Source organism: Physella acuta, unplaced genomic scaffold (assembly GCF_028476545.2).
Source record: "Physella acuta isolate Inbredline_101_S28 unplaced genomic scaffold, ASM2847654v3 ptg000204l, whole genome shotgun sequence".
Taxonomy (NCBI): Eukaryota; Metazoa; Mollusca; class Gastropoda; family Physidae; genus Physella; species Physella acuta.
Window position 1 is genome coordinate 767,173 of NW_026731723.1, and position 14,867 is coordinate 782,039.

The 14,867-nt window shown below is 42.4% G+C and overlaps 1 protein-coding gene across 1 annotated transcript in view; it reads left to right on the plus strand.

Annotated features, from left to right (window-relative positions):
* Positions 1 to 4,098: 4,098 nt before the first annotated feature.
* The window catches only part of LOC131937217 (protocadherin Fat 4), a 31,948-nt gene continuing 21,179 nt past the window's right edge, over positions 4,099 to 14,867 (plus strand). Inside the window, exons 1-12 of the mRNA XM_059294463.1 lie at positions 4,099 to 4,201; positions 4,797 to 4,987; positions 6,277 to 6,406; positions 6,839 to 7,039; positions 7,447 to 7,602; positions 8,542 to 8,696; positions 10,355 to 10,475; positions 11,112 to 11,257; positions 11,410 to 11,494; positions 12,527 to 12,643; positions 12,867 to 12,970; positions 14,603 to 14,794. Coding sequence (XP_059150446.1) covers positions 4,177 to 4,201; positions 4,797 to 4,987; positions 6,277 to 6,406; positions 6,839 to 7,039; positions 7,447 to 7,602; positions 8,542 to 8,696; positions 10,355 to 10,475; positions 11,112 to 11,257; positions 11,410 to 11,494; positions 12,527 to 12,643; positions 12,867 to 12,970; positions 14,603 to 14,794 — 1,623 coding nt within the window. The 5' untranslated portion in view covers positions 4,099 to 4,176. The remainder of the gene's footprint in view (positions 4,202 to 4,796; positions 4,988 to 6,276; positions 6,407 to 6,838; positions 7,040 to 7,446; positions 7,603 to 8,541; positions 8,697 to 10,354; positions 10,476 to 11,111; positions 11,258 to 11,409; positions 11,495 to 12,526; positions 12,644 to 12,866; positions 12,971 to 14,602; positions 14,795 to 14,867) is intronic.

Here is a 14,867-nt window from a genome sequence, read left to right on the forward strand (position 1 = left end):
ATACAATCAGTTCATTAGTTAGGCTACAGTTTACATGCGATGATACAATAGGTTCATTAGTTAGGCTACAGTTTACATGCATGATACAATCAGTTCATTAGTTAGGCTACAGTTTACATGCGATGATACAATAGGTTCATTAGTTAGGCTACAGTTTACATGCGATGATATAATAGGTTCATTAGTTAGGCTACAGTTTACATGCGATGATACAATAGGTTCATTAGTTAGGCTACAGTTTACATGCGATGATACAATAGGTTCATTAGTTAGGCTACAGTTTACATGCGATGATACAATAGGTTCATTAGTTAGGCTACAGTTTACATGCGATGATACAAAATTGTGTCAGTCTTATTATGAGCGTTTTGACCAGCCTTTTTATTTTTGGTGGTAAACTGAGTTCATCGGTCTTTCCCCCCAAAGCTTTGGTCTCCCCCCCCCCCCCCCCAACAACTTTGGTCTTTCCCCCCCAACAACTTTGGTCTTCCCCCCCTCCCCCCCCCCCCCTCCAACAACTTTCGTCTTTTCGCCCAACAACTTAAATAAGTTGTCAATAAAATACTGGCGCAAAAAAAAAAAAAAAAATCTCTCAAAAAAAAAGAAGAAAAACTTTTCAACTTGCAAAAAAAACAGTTTTTTAAACAAAATCAAGCATTTTTTTTATTTTGTGTATAAAAAATAATTACTATAATCTTGTTACTGTAAAAAGTTTCTAATTTTTTTACTATATTGAAATTTTATAAGCAGACTTTCTCTAAATTCTAATTTTGTGTAGGCCTACCATCGAACTAAAAATAATATTTCTCTAGCATTAGCCAATCACTGTGGAGCAGAGAAAAAGTAATTAAATGTCAATCTAACGTAGACAGACCAGGCCCACGCCTGCGGCGTCTAGTCATCCGGTCAGTTGAGTAGACGGGAGAGTTTTGACACCGACGGTCATCCGGTCAGTTGGGTAGACGGGAGTTTGACACCGACGGTCATCTGGTCATTTGGGTAGACGGGAGAGTTTTGACACCGACGGTCATCCGGTCAGTTGGGTAGACGGGAGGTTGATCACAACGGTCATTTGGTCATCGTTTTATAAATTTAACGTAGGCCTGAATTACTTCTTCTTTAGTTGATATGTTAGCGACGTCAGCATTAGTTGATGTGTTAGTGACGTCAGCATTAGTTAATGTGTTAGTGACGTCAGCGTTAGTTAATGTGTAAGTGACGTCAGCGTTAGTTGATGTGTTAGTGACGTCAGCGTAAGTTAATGTGTAAGTGACGTCAGCGTTAGTTGGTGTGTTAGTGACGTCAGCATTAGTCGATGTGTTAGTGACGTCAGCGTTAGTTAATGTGTAAGTGACGTCAGCGTTAGTTAATGTGTTAGTGACGTCAGCGTTAGTTGATGTGTTAGTGACGTCAGCGTTAGTTGATGTGTTAGTGACGTCAGCGTTAGTTGATGTGTTAGTGACGTCAGCGTTAGTTGATGTGTTAGTGACGTCTGCGTTAGTTGATGTGTTAGTGACGTCAGCGTTAGTTGATGTGTTAGTGACGTCTGCGTTAGTTAATGTGTTAGTGACGTCAGCGTTAGTTGATGTGTTAGTAACGTCAGCGTTAGTTGATGTGTTAGTGACGTCAGCGTTAGTTGATGTGTTAGTGACGTCAGCGTTAGTTGATGTGTTAGTGACGTCAGCGTTAGTTGATGTGTTAGTGACGTCAGCGTTAGTTAATGTGTTAGTGACGTCAGCGTTAGTTGATGTGTTAGTGACGTCTGCGTTAGTTGATGTGTTAGTGACGTCAGCGTTAGTTGATGTGTTAGTGACGTCAGCGTTAGTTGATGTGTTAGTGACGTCAGCGTAAGTTAATGTGTTAGTGACGTCAGCGTTAGTTGATGTGTTAGTGACGTCAGCGTTAGTTGGTGTGTTAGTGACGACAGCATTAGTTGATGTGTTAGTGACGACAGCGTTAGTTGATGTGTTAGTGCCGCCAGTTTTGGTTGACATGTTAGTCACGTGACTGATAAAGAAAAACAAACCCCGTCGTTACGAGGAGAGTCTTGTGGCTAGAAAGTCGGTACACAAACAGAAGCCGTTTAGTGCAGCAGTAAGTAGATCAGCGCCGTCTGCTTCAAACCTGCGGACGACCAAAAACCTTTCTAGGCATTAGGGACGGTAAAACGCTTGCCGATATGGGAGGGTTTATGAAATACCACGCTCTCATTTGTGTAATCCTGGTGGACAGTTTGGGTAGGATTTTCTAAAATTAATTAACTTTTTACTAATTTTAATTGCTTAACTTCGTTTTCTTTTTAAAAAATCAATTCAATCATACCATCGAATATATGACAAGCAAAAAAATACGAACATTTAAGCCAATACTTGCTGTAATGTTTTCACACTGCTTTCTTTGTGATTAAGTGTGATTAAATATTTTTGTTGTAGAATGATAAATTGATAAAACTTAAGTACACAATCAGATACAATTACACGTACATGTGATGTAAGAACTAACACCTTCTTTCCTTATTTGGACAAAACTTACTTTGGCAGTGAGTGGTACACCAGAGGCGTAGCTACGGGGGGGCGGGGAGGGCGGCCGCCCCGGGCGCCGACCCTAGGGGGGCGCCAAAAGGGGTAAAAAAATAAAAATTAAAAGCTCATTTAAGCAGCAGTTTTGAATTATAAACTGTCAAAGTTAAGAAATTTAACGGCCACAAGCCTTTACATGCTGATGTAACTGTTTTCCAACTTGATTATGTAATTGTAAAACAAACTCATAAGAAACAGTGACCGGAAAAAACTGCTTTCCAGCTTTTTGCTATACGGGGGGGGGGGGGGGGGGGGGGGGCGCTTTTTCGAAGAAAAAATTGGAAAAATTTACACTGGATTAATGAGTTGATAAACGTTACCACTTATAAAAGAAACCAAATGTAGGAAAACGCACAGTACGATTGTGTACCATTAAAAAAAGAGTTAGCGACGTATAAACCCTGCTCTACAACTTTGTCCAAGACGGTGCGGGGGGAAGGGGGTGTTGTTGGCGCTTTTTCGCCAACAAAAATTGAAGGTACCGAACCCCACCAGTTTCATACGCGCATTCACCAAACCCTTCTTAGTAGATGTATCGTCCACACTGACAAAATCAGATCGTGAATCATATGAGTCAGTTTGTGTCTTGACCTCCACGGAAACCCGGAGACTGACCTACCGAACCTCTTGGGTTCGATGGAACCCATTGTTCTAAACGCTTTTGATTTTCTTCTTTTTATTCGTTTCGTCTTCCCACGGAACATAGGCGTAGGCAACACTTCGTCAACTCACTTGATTTTTATCAAAGATCAATCCTTAATAATCCGACCTCCCCCTACTCTATTTCAAACGATTTTCTTCGTGACTTATATGGTCCTTTCCTCTTCCTCTTTACCCGTGGACTTTACACAAGCACCTGTTTAGAGGGTTTATTTTCTGTCTTTCTCATATTGTGTCCTAACCACCACCTTTTCATTCTCCACTGTCTGTAGCCGAACTCCGTGCCATACAGTAAAATAGACTTCATATTTCGCTGTACATGCTGATTGAATGCTTTTCAATTCCACATTCGCTTAGAATGTTAATACACATTTTACCGCGGTTGATTCTAATCTGAACGTCATAGGCGGTGCCACTTTATTTAAACGTTTATTACTGCTTCTTCGACCAGTACAATTTATTATGCATTTTGTGTTGACTATGTGCGAGAAAGAAGCTCACATCTGCAAAATCAAAGACTTCCGTTGGATTCCAGTTTGTTTCCTCTAGCTTGTTTCTTTATACAGTCAACCAATGTCGTATTCCAATGAGTACAATAAATGTGTCTGATTTTGCTATTGTATGTCAATTGTATTACCTAAATCTAACAAAGTTATAATCCAACTAGGTAACATATGATAAAAGATTATATATATATATATATATATATATATATATATATATATATATATATATATATATATATATATATATATATATATATATATATATATGGCGGGGGGGGGGGGGCGCCAAACTGAAATTTCGCCCCGGGCGCCGAGAGGGGTCGCTACGCCTCTGTGGTACACATCTCCTAACTAACACACCAACTACCATATGGGTACCAGAAGACATACCTGTAGGATCAAGAATTTTTAACTTTACAAATGATGCAGGAATGCACGTTTTTTGTCAAATTACAGGTAAAACTTATTTTTTACCTAAACTTGTATATTACTTGTTTTTGTTTTAAACTTGTTCTGCGTATTAGGTGAAAATGTTTTGGGTGAAAATGTTATTAACTTGCTAATGATGTCTATACGTCAAACAAAACATTACAATTTGTGAACAGGTTGTATCACATATGTGCCAATGTTTGGTGTACTTGTCCCATGTTTGGTGTACTTGTCCCATGTTTGGTGTACGTGTCCCATGTTTGGTGTACTTGTCCCATGTTTGATGTACTTGTCCCATGTTTCCATGTTTGGTGTACTTGTCCCATGTTCCCATGTTTGATGTACTTGTCCCATGTTCCCATGTTTGGTGTAATGTCCCATGTTTGGTGTACTTGTCCCATGTTTGGTGTACTTGTCCCATGTTTGGTGTACTTGTCCCATGTTCCCATGTTTGGTGTACTTGTCCCATGTTTGATGTACTTGTCCCATGTTTGATGTACTTGTCCCATGTTTGATGTACTTGTCCCATGTTTGGTGTACTTGTCCCATGTTTGGTGTACTTGTCCCATGGTTTACCTGTCCCTTGTCCCAAATCTTCCAAATGTTTTGATCACGTGACCAGCTGGAAATGAAGCGAGACGGTTTGCCATGGACATGGACAAGTGCGAGATCTACACGGCTGGACGTCTGGACTACGAGAACCCGAGCGGCAGACGTTACAATCTGACCATAAGGGCCAGCTCAGGAACAGGGACGAAGAGGGGCTCAGACTTTTTAAATATTGACGTCACCGATGTGAATGACAACACACCGGTAGGGTCACGTGGTCTAGTTCAGAGTTTCTTCGAGGCATCTCTTCGGAGCCCCCCCCCCCCCCCTGCCCCAAAGAAAGTCTACCCCGAACGAGATGGATTTTTTTAGTAAACATACACTTTTACTAGAATCCGCCCCCTTGAAAAATATTGACCCCCCCCCCCGAAAATTTGGTAAACGGAAAAAAAGTCACAGGAAAAAAAAAACACAGAAAAAAGTCACACTTTTTGCTAGGAAAAAAAATCACAGAAAAAAAGTCACAGTGGAAAAATTTTATCGGAAAAAAGTCACAGAAATAGTCACAGAAAAAAAGTCACAAAAATCTTTTTAGAAATATTTTTATTAATTTGTTAAGAATTGTAAAATTGTGTATGTTTATTGTTGTGGGTTGTATTTTTTTATAGCATAAATTATTTATAGACGTTAAAAGCATTATGATTCATAACAACTGTAAGTAAAAATATTCTAAGATAATTAACACAACAATCTCAACTTTTGTTACGTATTTAGTTAAATACGCGGTAGAAAAGTTAATTATAAAAGATATTTAGGCACATTTTGCCTTAGGCTATTCTCCGGTCGGCCTCTCCTCAGTAGGCATTGTCCGAACATATTTTGTGTTGTTGACGTTATGCGTCAATGACAGCCTTTGAACCTTGTCGGCTTTCTGTTTTGATCCTAAGTTTTGTTATGTAATGAGCGTGATACATGTGGGCAGTTAAGGTGGTTGAACTAAACATAACTATTGTTGCCATGAGTTGAGGACAGCAAGTCAGATGAACTTACCATTTCACGGTAATTTAATGGTATTTAAAAATAACACGATGAAAAACGTGGACTTTGGAGCATTCTATTAAATGCTACTAATCTTAAGTTTAAAATACTTACAATCTACATACTTCATAATAAATATTTTTAGATGAATTATAAAAATTCCTATGCGTATACAGCCTACACACATTACATTACATTTAATTAATCCTAAGTTAATTTGCACTCTCTAAATATTTAATACATAAAAGTATTAACAAATATCATGCAAATATATATTTGTGACTTTTTTTCCTGTGACTTTTTTTCCTACAATCGAAAATTTCAAGTGCCCCCGGAGAAAAAAGTCTGGAAGAAACACTGGTCTAGTTGTTGTCTAGTTGTGGTCTAGTTGTGGTCTAGTTGTGGTCATGTGGTCTAGTTGTGGTCTAGTTGTGATCTAGTTGTGGTCTTGTTGTGGTCTAGTTGTGGTTAACATTGGTTTGTCTCCACATGTATGTGCCCCATGACGTCAACAGACGTGCGACAACTACACTGTCTTTGGCTCGTTGCACGAGGACGCGGCGAGTGGAACAAGTTTCGCTCAACTCGCGTGTCGTGATGTTGATTCGTATGATAAACGAGGGCTTCACTATAAAGTTATAGCTGGTATGTCTAAACCTTGTAGCTGGTCTGTCTAAAACTTGTAGCTGGTCTGTCTAAAACTTGTAGCTGATCTGTCTAAACCTTGTAGCTGGTCTGTCTAAAACTTGTAGCTGGTCTGTCTAAAACTTGTAGCTGGTCTGTCTAAAACTTGTAGCTGGTCTGTCTAAACCTTGTAGCTGGTCTGTCTAAAACTTGTAGCTGGTCTGTCTAAAACTTGTAGCTGGTCTGTCTAAAACTTGTAGCTGGTCTGTCTAAACCTTGTAGCTGCTCTGTCTAAAACTTGTAGCTGGTCTGTCTAAAACTTGTAGCTGGTCTGTCTAAAACTTGTAGCTGGTCCGTCTAAAACTTGTAGCTGGTCTGTCTAAAACTTGTAGCTGGTCTTTCTAAACCTTGTAGCTGGTCTTTCTAAACCTTGTAGCTGGTATGACATGACAGGTGATGTTGATGACATCGAGATAGACGGTCAGACAGCGAAACTGAAACAACGAATCACCAGCCACCTAAAGGGCCACACACGCCAGGTGACAGTACAGGTGAGAGATAGAGCTCGACCGCCTCACACCACCAACGTCACAGTCGTCCTTCACCTTCAACACGTCCAGGTGCCCAAGTTTAACACATCCCAGTATCATAAAGGTAGGTCATATTGTCATGTATAGGTAGGTCATATTGTCATGTATAGGTAGGTCATATTGTCATGTATAGGTAGGTCATATTGTCGTGTCTAGGTAGGTCATATTGTCGTGTCTAGGTAGGTCTAATTGTCATGTCTAGGTAGGTCATATTATTTTAACCAGAGCTTGGTTTTGATCATTGTGCTAGCGATGTCAAAATAAAAATCTTGACCAAATACGTCAAGGCCATCTGATAGAGGGATCTAATATTGTTTTGGCAAAAAAATTTTTACAATTCATGTTGAGATATATACTTGGTCATTGGAAATCAAAATAGCTATAATATTTTTTATATGTAAGCATTTGTGTGAGAACACACCGATTTACCATTGATAACACACCTGAGCTCCCACACCAAATGTTTCTCAGAGCTCTCTGAAAACTCGACTGTTGGAACAACTGTTCTGGTTGTCACCGCTACCGATGGAGGCGCCCCTAGTGGAGGCGCCCCTGGAACCCGAAACTCACAGATCACCTACAGCTTACAATGTCAGCCTGACCTACTACTGGTCGACAGCGTCACAGGTAAGCATCAACACCTGTCTCACTGTCTCGCCGGCTAGACAACACCACAACCACACAACCAGCCACGGCTAGACAACACCACAACCACACAACCAATCAAGCCACGGTTAGACAGCACCACAACCACACAACCTACCACGGCTAGACAACACCACAACCACACAACCAGCCACGGCTAGACAACACCACAACCACACAACCAATCAAGCCTCGGTTAGACAGCACCACAACCACACAACTACACAACCACACAACTACACAACCACACAACTACACAACCACACAACTACACAACCACACAACTACACAACCACACAACCAACCACGGCTAGACAACACAACAACCACACAACCAACCACGGCTAGACAACACCACAACCACACAACCAATCAAAACACGGCTAGACAACACCACAACCACACAACCAATCAAGCCTCGGTTAGACAGCACCACAACCACACAACATCACAACCACACAACTACACAACCACACAACTACACAACCACACAACTACACAACCACACAACCAACCACGGCTAGACAACACCACAACCACACAACCAACCACGGCTAGACAACACCACAACCACACAACCAATCAAGCCACGGTTAGACAGCACCACAACCACACAACCAACCACGGCTAGACAGCACCACAACCACACAACCAACCACGGCTAGACAACACCACAACCACACAACTAGACAAACCACGGCTAGACAACACCACAACCACACAACTAGACAACCACACAACCACACAACCAAACAAACCACGGCTAGACAACACCACAACCACACAACTAGACAACCACACAACCAAACAAACCACGGCTACAGCGGGCTCTAGCTTTTTTACCTGCTCGTCTACCTTCATGTATCTGTCACCTTTAGATCATCAGTCACGTGATGCCCTTATTTTCTCACCTGTACCCAGGTGCTGTGGTCACCAAGTCAACGCTGGACACCAGGGCTAGTCAAAACATCAGCTGTACTGTCCACGCCCGGTCATGGACGTCAGGGAAAACCTCGACGGCAAAACTTGACGTGGTCGTAAATGACGTCAACGACCTGAGACCAGTTTTTAACCAGGTAACCACAGGTGACATGGTCTATAACCGGGTAACCACAGGTGACATGATGGTCTATAACCAGGTAACCAGAGGTCACATGATGGTCTATAGCCAGGTAACCACAGGCGACATGATGGTCTATAACCAGGTAACCACAGGTGACATGGTCTATAACCAGGTAATCACAGGTAACATGATGGTCTATAACCAGGTAACCACAGGTGACATGATGGTCTATAACCAGGTAACCACAGGTGACATGGTCTATAACCGGGTAACCACAGGTGACATGATGGTCTATAACCAGGTAATCACAGGTAACATGATGGTCTATAACCAGGTAATCACAGGTCACATGATGGTCTATAACCAGGTAACCAGAGGTCACATGATGGTCTATAGCCAGGTAACCACAGGCGACATGATGGTCTATAACCAGGTAACCACAGGTGACATGGTCTATAACCAGGTAATCACAGGTAACATGATGGTCTATAACCAGGTAACCACAGGTGACATGATGGTCTATAACCAGGTAACCACAGGTGACATGATGGTCTATAACCAGGTAACCAGAGGTGACATGATGGTCTATAACCAGGTAACCACAGGTGACATGATGGTCTATAACCAGGTAACCACAGGTGACATGGTCTATAACCGGGTAACCACAGGTGACATGATGGTCTATAACCAGGTAATCACAGGTAACATGATGGTCTATAACCAGGTAATCACAGGTCACATGATGGTCTATAACCAGGTAACCAGAGGTGACATGATGGTCATAGCCAGGTAACCAGAGGTAACATGATGGTCTATAGCCAGGTAACCACAGGTGACATGATGGTCTATAGCCAGGTAACCACAGGTGACATGATGGTCTATAGCCAGGTAACCACAGGTGACATGATGGTCTATAACCAGGTAATCACAGGTAACATGATGGTCTATAGCCAGGTAACCAGAGGTCACATGATGGTCTATAACCAGGTAACCACATGTGACATGATGGTCTATAGCCAGGTAACCACAGGTGACATGATGGTCTATAGCCAGGTAACCACAGGTGACATGATGGTCTATAGCCAGGTAACCACAGGTGACATGATGGTCTATAGCCAGGTAACCACAGGTGACATGATGGTCTATAACCAGGTAACCACAGGTGACATGATGGTCTATAGCCAGGTAACCACAGGTGACATGGTCTATAACCAGGTAATCACAGGTAACATGATGGTCTATAACCAGGTAACCACAGGTGACATGATGGTCTATAGCCAGGTAACCACAGGTGACATGATGGTCTATAACCAGGTAACCACAGGTGACATGATGGTCTATAACCAGGTAACCACATGTGACATGATGGTCTATAGCCAGGTAACCACAGGTGACATGATGGTCTATAGCCAGGTAACCACAGGTGACATGATGGTCTATAGCCAGGTAACCACAGGTGACATGGTCTATAACCAGGTAATCACAGGTAACATGATGGTCTATAACCAGGTAACCACAGGTGACATGATGGTCTATAGCCAGGTAACCACAGGTGACATGATGGTCTATAATAAGCCTTATGGTCGGGGAGGGGGGGGGGACTTCTAGACGCAAGTGACATCCTCATCTGAATCTCTAACACAAGGCTCTAACTTGAATCTTCTCACACAGACCCTGCCATACCAGGCTAGAATGTTCGAGAACGCCACCAATGGTTCGCTGGTGACTTGTGTGCTTGCGACGGACGGGGACACAGGATTGGACGGGACTGTCCGATATTCGCTGGACGGGGGTATGCTCTGAGTTCTGATATTCGCTGGACGGGGGTATGTTCTGAGTTCCTATTTAATTCCTAACTTCATTCTTTACTTGGTCATAACATCAATTTTTTTCTAAGTTGGTCTTTTTACTTGATCGTAACACGTGTATTTCTTTCAAACAATTTTCTCCCATGGGAGCACTTGAAACTTTCGGGGAGGGGGGGGGGAACGGAAGCTGGCTAAAGTATCTTTCTATACATTTTTTTACAGCCCCCCCCCCTCTTCGTCCTGGGGTGAAAGAAACTCTACATTACACTTATATCGCTTTTTAAAATGCTAAGTTCAACTAGACATTCACGCCAATCGTGAATAGAGTTAAACCTACCTACCGACAATAGAGTTAAACCTACCTACCGACAATAGAGTTAAACCTACCTACCGACAATAGAGTTAAACCTACCTACCGACAATAGAGTTAAACCTACCTACCGACAATAGAGTTAAACCTACCTACCGACAATAGAGTTAAACCTACCTACCGACAATAGAGTTAAACCTACCTACCGACAATAGAGTTAAACCTACCTGCCGACAATAGAGTTAAACCTACCTGCCGACAACCCATGGAGATAAACCTTAATCCTCTCACGTCCTCTCACTAACCACAGCTAGCAGTCTGTTTGTTATCAACGACACGACGGGTGAGGTCAGATTAAATGGACAGTTGGACTACGAGATCATGACGTCACACCTCGTCGTAGTTGTAGCCGAGGATCAGGGCTTGCCGCCAAAAAGTAGTTCCGCTTTTCTTCAGGTGGGTAAGGTGACGTCAGGTGACCTATTGTGTGATGACGTCACGTGCGTGACTGGGTTCTATTAACCCTAACTAACCCACTAACTCGGGCGCGTTAAGTTTTAGGACACTACACTGGGCGTAGGTCAACTCATGCAGATATTTTTGTGCAGGTTATTGTGGAGCCAGTGAATGAACATACACCTGTGTTCCACCACACCAACCTGTCGTTCTCGGTGCCAGAGGATACTAAACCAGGTGAGACAACTCACTTAAACCAGGTGAGACAACTCACTTAAACCAGGTGAGACAACTCACTTAAACCAGGTGAGACAACTCACTTAAACCAGGTGAGACAACTCACTTAAACCAGGTGAGACCTGTGAGATAAACCAGGTGAGGCAACTCACTTAAACCAGGTGAGACAACTCATTTAAACCAGGTGAGACAACTCACTTAAACCAGGTGAGACAACTGACTTAAACCAGGTGAGACAACTCATTTAAACCAGGTGAGACAACTCACTTAAACCAGGTGAGACAACTCATTTAAACCAGGTGAGACAACTCACTTAAACCAGGTGAGACAACTCACTTAAACCAGGTGAGACAACTCACTTAAACCAGGTGAGACAACTCACTTAAACCAGGTGAGACAACTCACTTAAACCAGGTGAGACAACTGACTTAAACCAGGTGAGACAACTGACTTAAACCAGGTGAGACAACTGACTTAAACCAGGTGAGACAACTCACTTAAACCAGGTGAGACAACTGACTTAAACCAGGTGAGACAACTGACTTAAGCCAGGTGAGACAACTCACTTAAACCAGGTGAAACAACTCACTTAAACCAGGTGAGACAACTCACTTAAACCAGGTGAGACAACTCACTTAAACCAGGTGAGACAACTCACTTAAACCAGGTGAGACAACTCACTTAAACCAGGTGAGACAACTCACTTAAACCAGGTGAGACAACTCACTTAAACCAGGTGAGACAACTCACTTAAACCAGGTGAGACAACTCACTTAAACCAGGTGAGACTACTAACTTAAGCAGTGAAACACTATCCTGCCCACCTTTTAATTAAACACACCCTACCGCGTATGGAGGATTACCTGTGATTATAATTACAAGTGTAATTAATTTTCTTTTAATATAAATTTTACGCCATGTTTTAAAGTAGGTTTGTAGATTTGGTTTAGTTTATTACCACGTATGTGTGATTAGCATCGATACCCACACTATTCGATTCTCCCATTACGTGTAATCGCATCTTTATTTCAGGGATGCCGGTGTTTAGGTTGAACGTAACCGATGCTGATGCCGGTGACGATGGTGTCATCCAGTACTCGATCATCTCTAGTGACAAACCGATACCGTTTTTAGTGGATCAATTCTCAGGTAATAGAGTAGTCGAGTACTTGTCATCTGACACAGATATTCGAGTAAAATATGCCATTAAAACTCGATTACAGAAAGTATGAATACAGAGTCGAGTTCAGATAGTTGATAACTGCATACACAAAAGGTGGTGACTACCTGCAGGGTAATTAATTATAAAACACTTAATTAAAAGTAATTTGACCTCTGACCTTGACCTCTGACCTTGAGCTCTGACCTGCAGGTGTTGTACGTTTGGCCAACACACCACTGGACTATGAGACACGGAAGACGTACAGCTTTCTAATTTTGGCCACTGACAAGTCAAGCAATCCTCGGTCAGCCACGGTAATGCTGTATGGTATGACAGATGCTGTATGGTATGACAGATGCTGTATGGTATGACAGATGCTGTATGGTATGACATATGATGTATGGTATGACATATGCTGTATGGTATGACAGATGTTGTATGGCATGACAGATGCTTAAGGTATGACAGATGCTGTATGTTATGACAGATGTTGTATGGCATTACAGATGGTGTATGACATGACAGATGCTGTATGGTATGACAAATGTTGTATGGCATGACAGATGCTGTATGATTTGATAGATGTTGTTTGATATGTGCTCTATGACATAACATGATAAATGTTGTACGACAGGATTTGACATATGCTGTATGATATGACATGCTGCATGACATGACGGATGTTGTATTGCCCTGAGTCCAGCCTTGATTGACCACTGTTGACCACATGTACATCTGTTTTATGACAAAACGAGCCGACCCGCTGCGTATCATACGCCGCTATTTAGTTGTTGTTTTTTCTACTTTTCAGTAATTCTTAATTTGTGAATTCGACAGTACCAATACTGCCACTGAATATATTTACTTTAAAACACTATCAGTAGCTCGCTAAGGACGATAACTCCCCCCCCCCCACCTCCTTTCCCCAACCCCTTATCCCCCCCCCCTCTCGTGAAAGCAGTCTCCTCTTAGTTACCTCCCCTAAGTTTAAAATCGTTTCAAACTAAATTATCTGCCCTCAACAGTACAAATGCTGCCACTATAAATATTTGCTTTAAAACACTAACCCCCCCCCCTTCCCCCAACCCCTACCCTACACCCCCCCCCCCCCCCGTGAAAGCAGCCTCCTCTTAGTTACCTCCTTTAAAGTTTAAAATAGTTTCAAACTAAATTATCTGCCCTTAATAGCCGTCACTAAACCCGGATTGTAAACCTTTATCGTGAACTACAACTCACCAGACCATGTGGGGGTGGGGGCGGTAGTGATAGAGAGAAAGAGAGGAGACTGCAAGGCGCGCTTGCAGCTTGTTTTCTAGCGTCTCCCAGAAGAGAATTATATATACGAGCCGACCCGCTGCGTATCATACGCCGCTATTTAGTTGTTTTTTTTTCTACTTTTCAGTAATTCATAATTTGTGAATTCGACAGTACCAATGCTGCCACTAAAAATATTTGCTTAAAAACACTAAACCCCCCTTCCCCCCCCCCCCCCCAAGTGAAAGCGGCCTTCTCTTAGATACCTCCTCTTAGTTTAAAATCGTTTCAAACTAAATTATCTGCCCCTAATAGCCGTCACCAAACCCGGCTCTATGATTGTAAAATGTAAACAGCGTGAACCACAGTTCACCAGACTATGTGAGGGGGGTGGGGGTGGCGATAGAGAGGAAGAGAGGGGACTGTAAGGCGCGCTTGCAGCTTGTTTTCTAACGTCTCCCAGAAGAGAATTATATATAGAGATAGATAGATAAGCGTGTCCTGTGGAAGGTTTAGCTTGAAAGATTCTTGTGGACAAAGATCATTATAAATTCTTCACGACAAAATTTCTCAAAAATTTAAAACACTAATTTTTTTATTTCTTTTTCTTATTCACCCCAACTTTTTAAAAATCAATATCCAACTTTGGTTCAACAACAAACAATATTTTCACAACATACAACTTTCCTCAGCAAACTTTGACAGCCTACGTGAGTGACGTCACAGACTGGTCGATCACCTGCCTGCCAGTCCCACCTGTGGTCGTCAGGTACCCCGTGTCTAACGGCTCCAGCCTGGCGCGTGTCTCATGTAGCTGGGGAGACCCACCAGGGGGGACGTTTAACTACAGCATTGATGAGGGGAACCAGGACGGGATGTTTGAGGTAAGGGAACCAAGACGGGATCTTTAGGGGAACCTAGACGGGATGTTTAAGGTAGGGGAACCAGGACGGGATC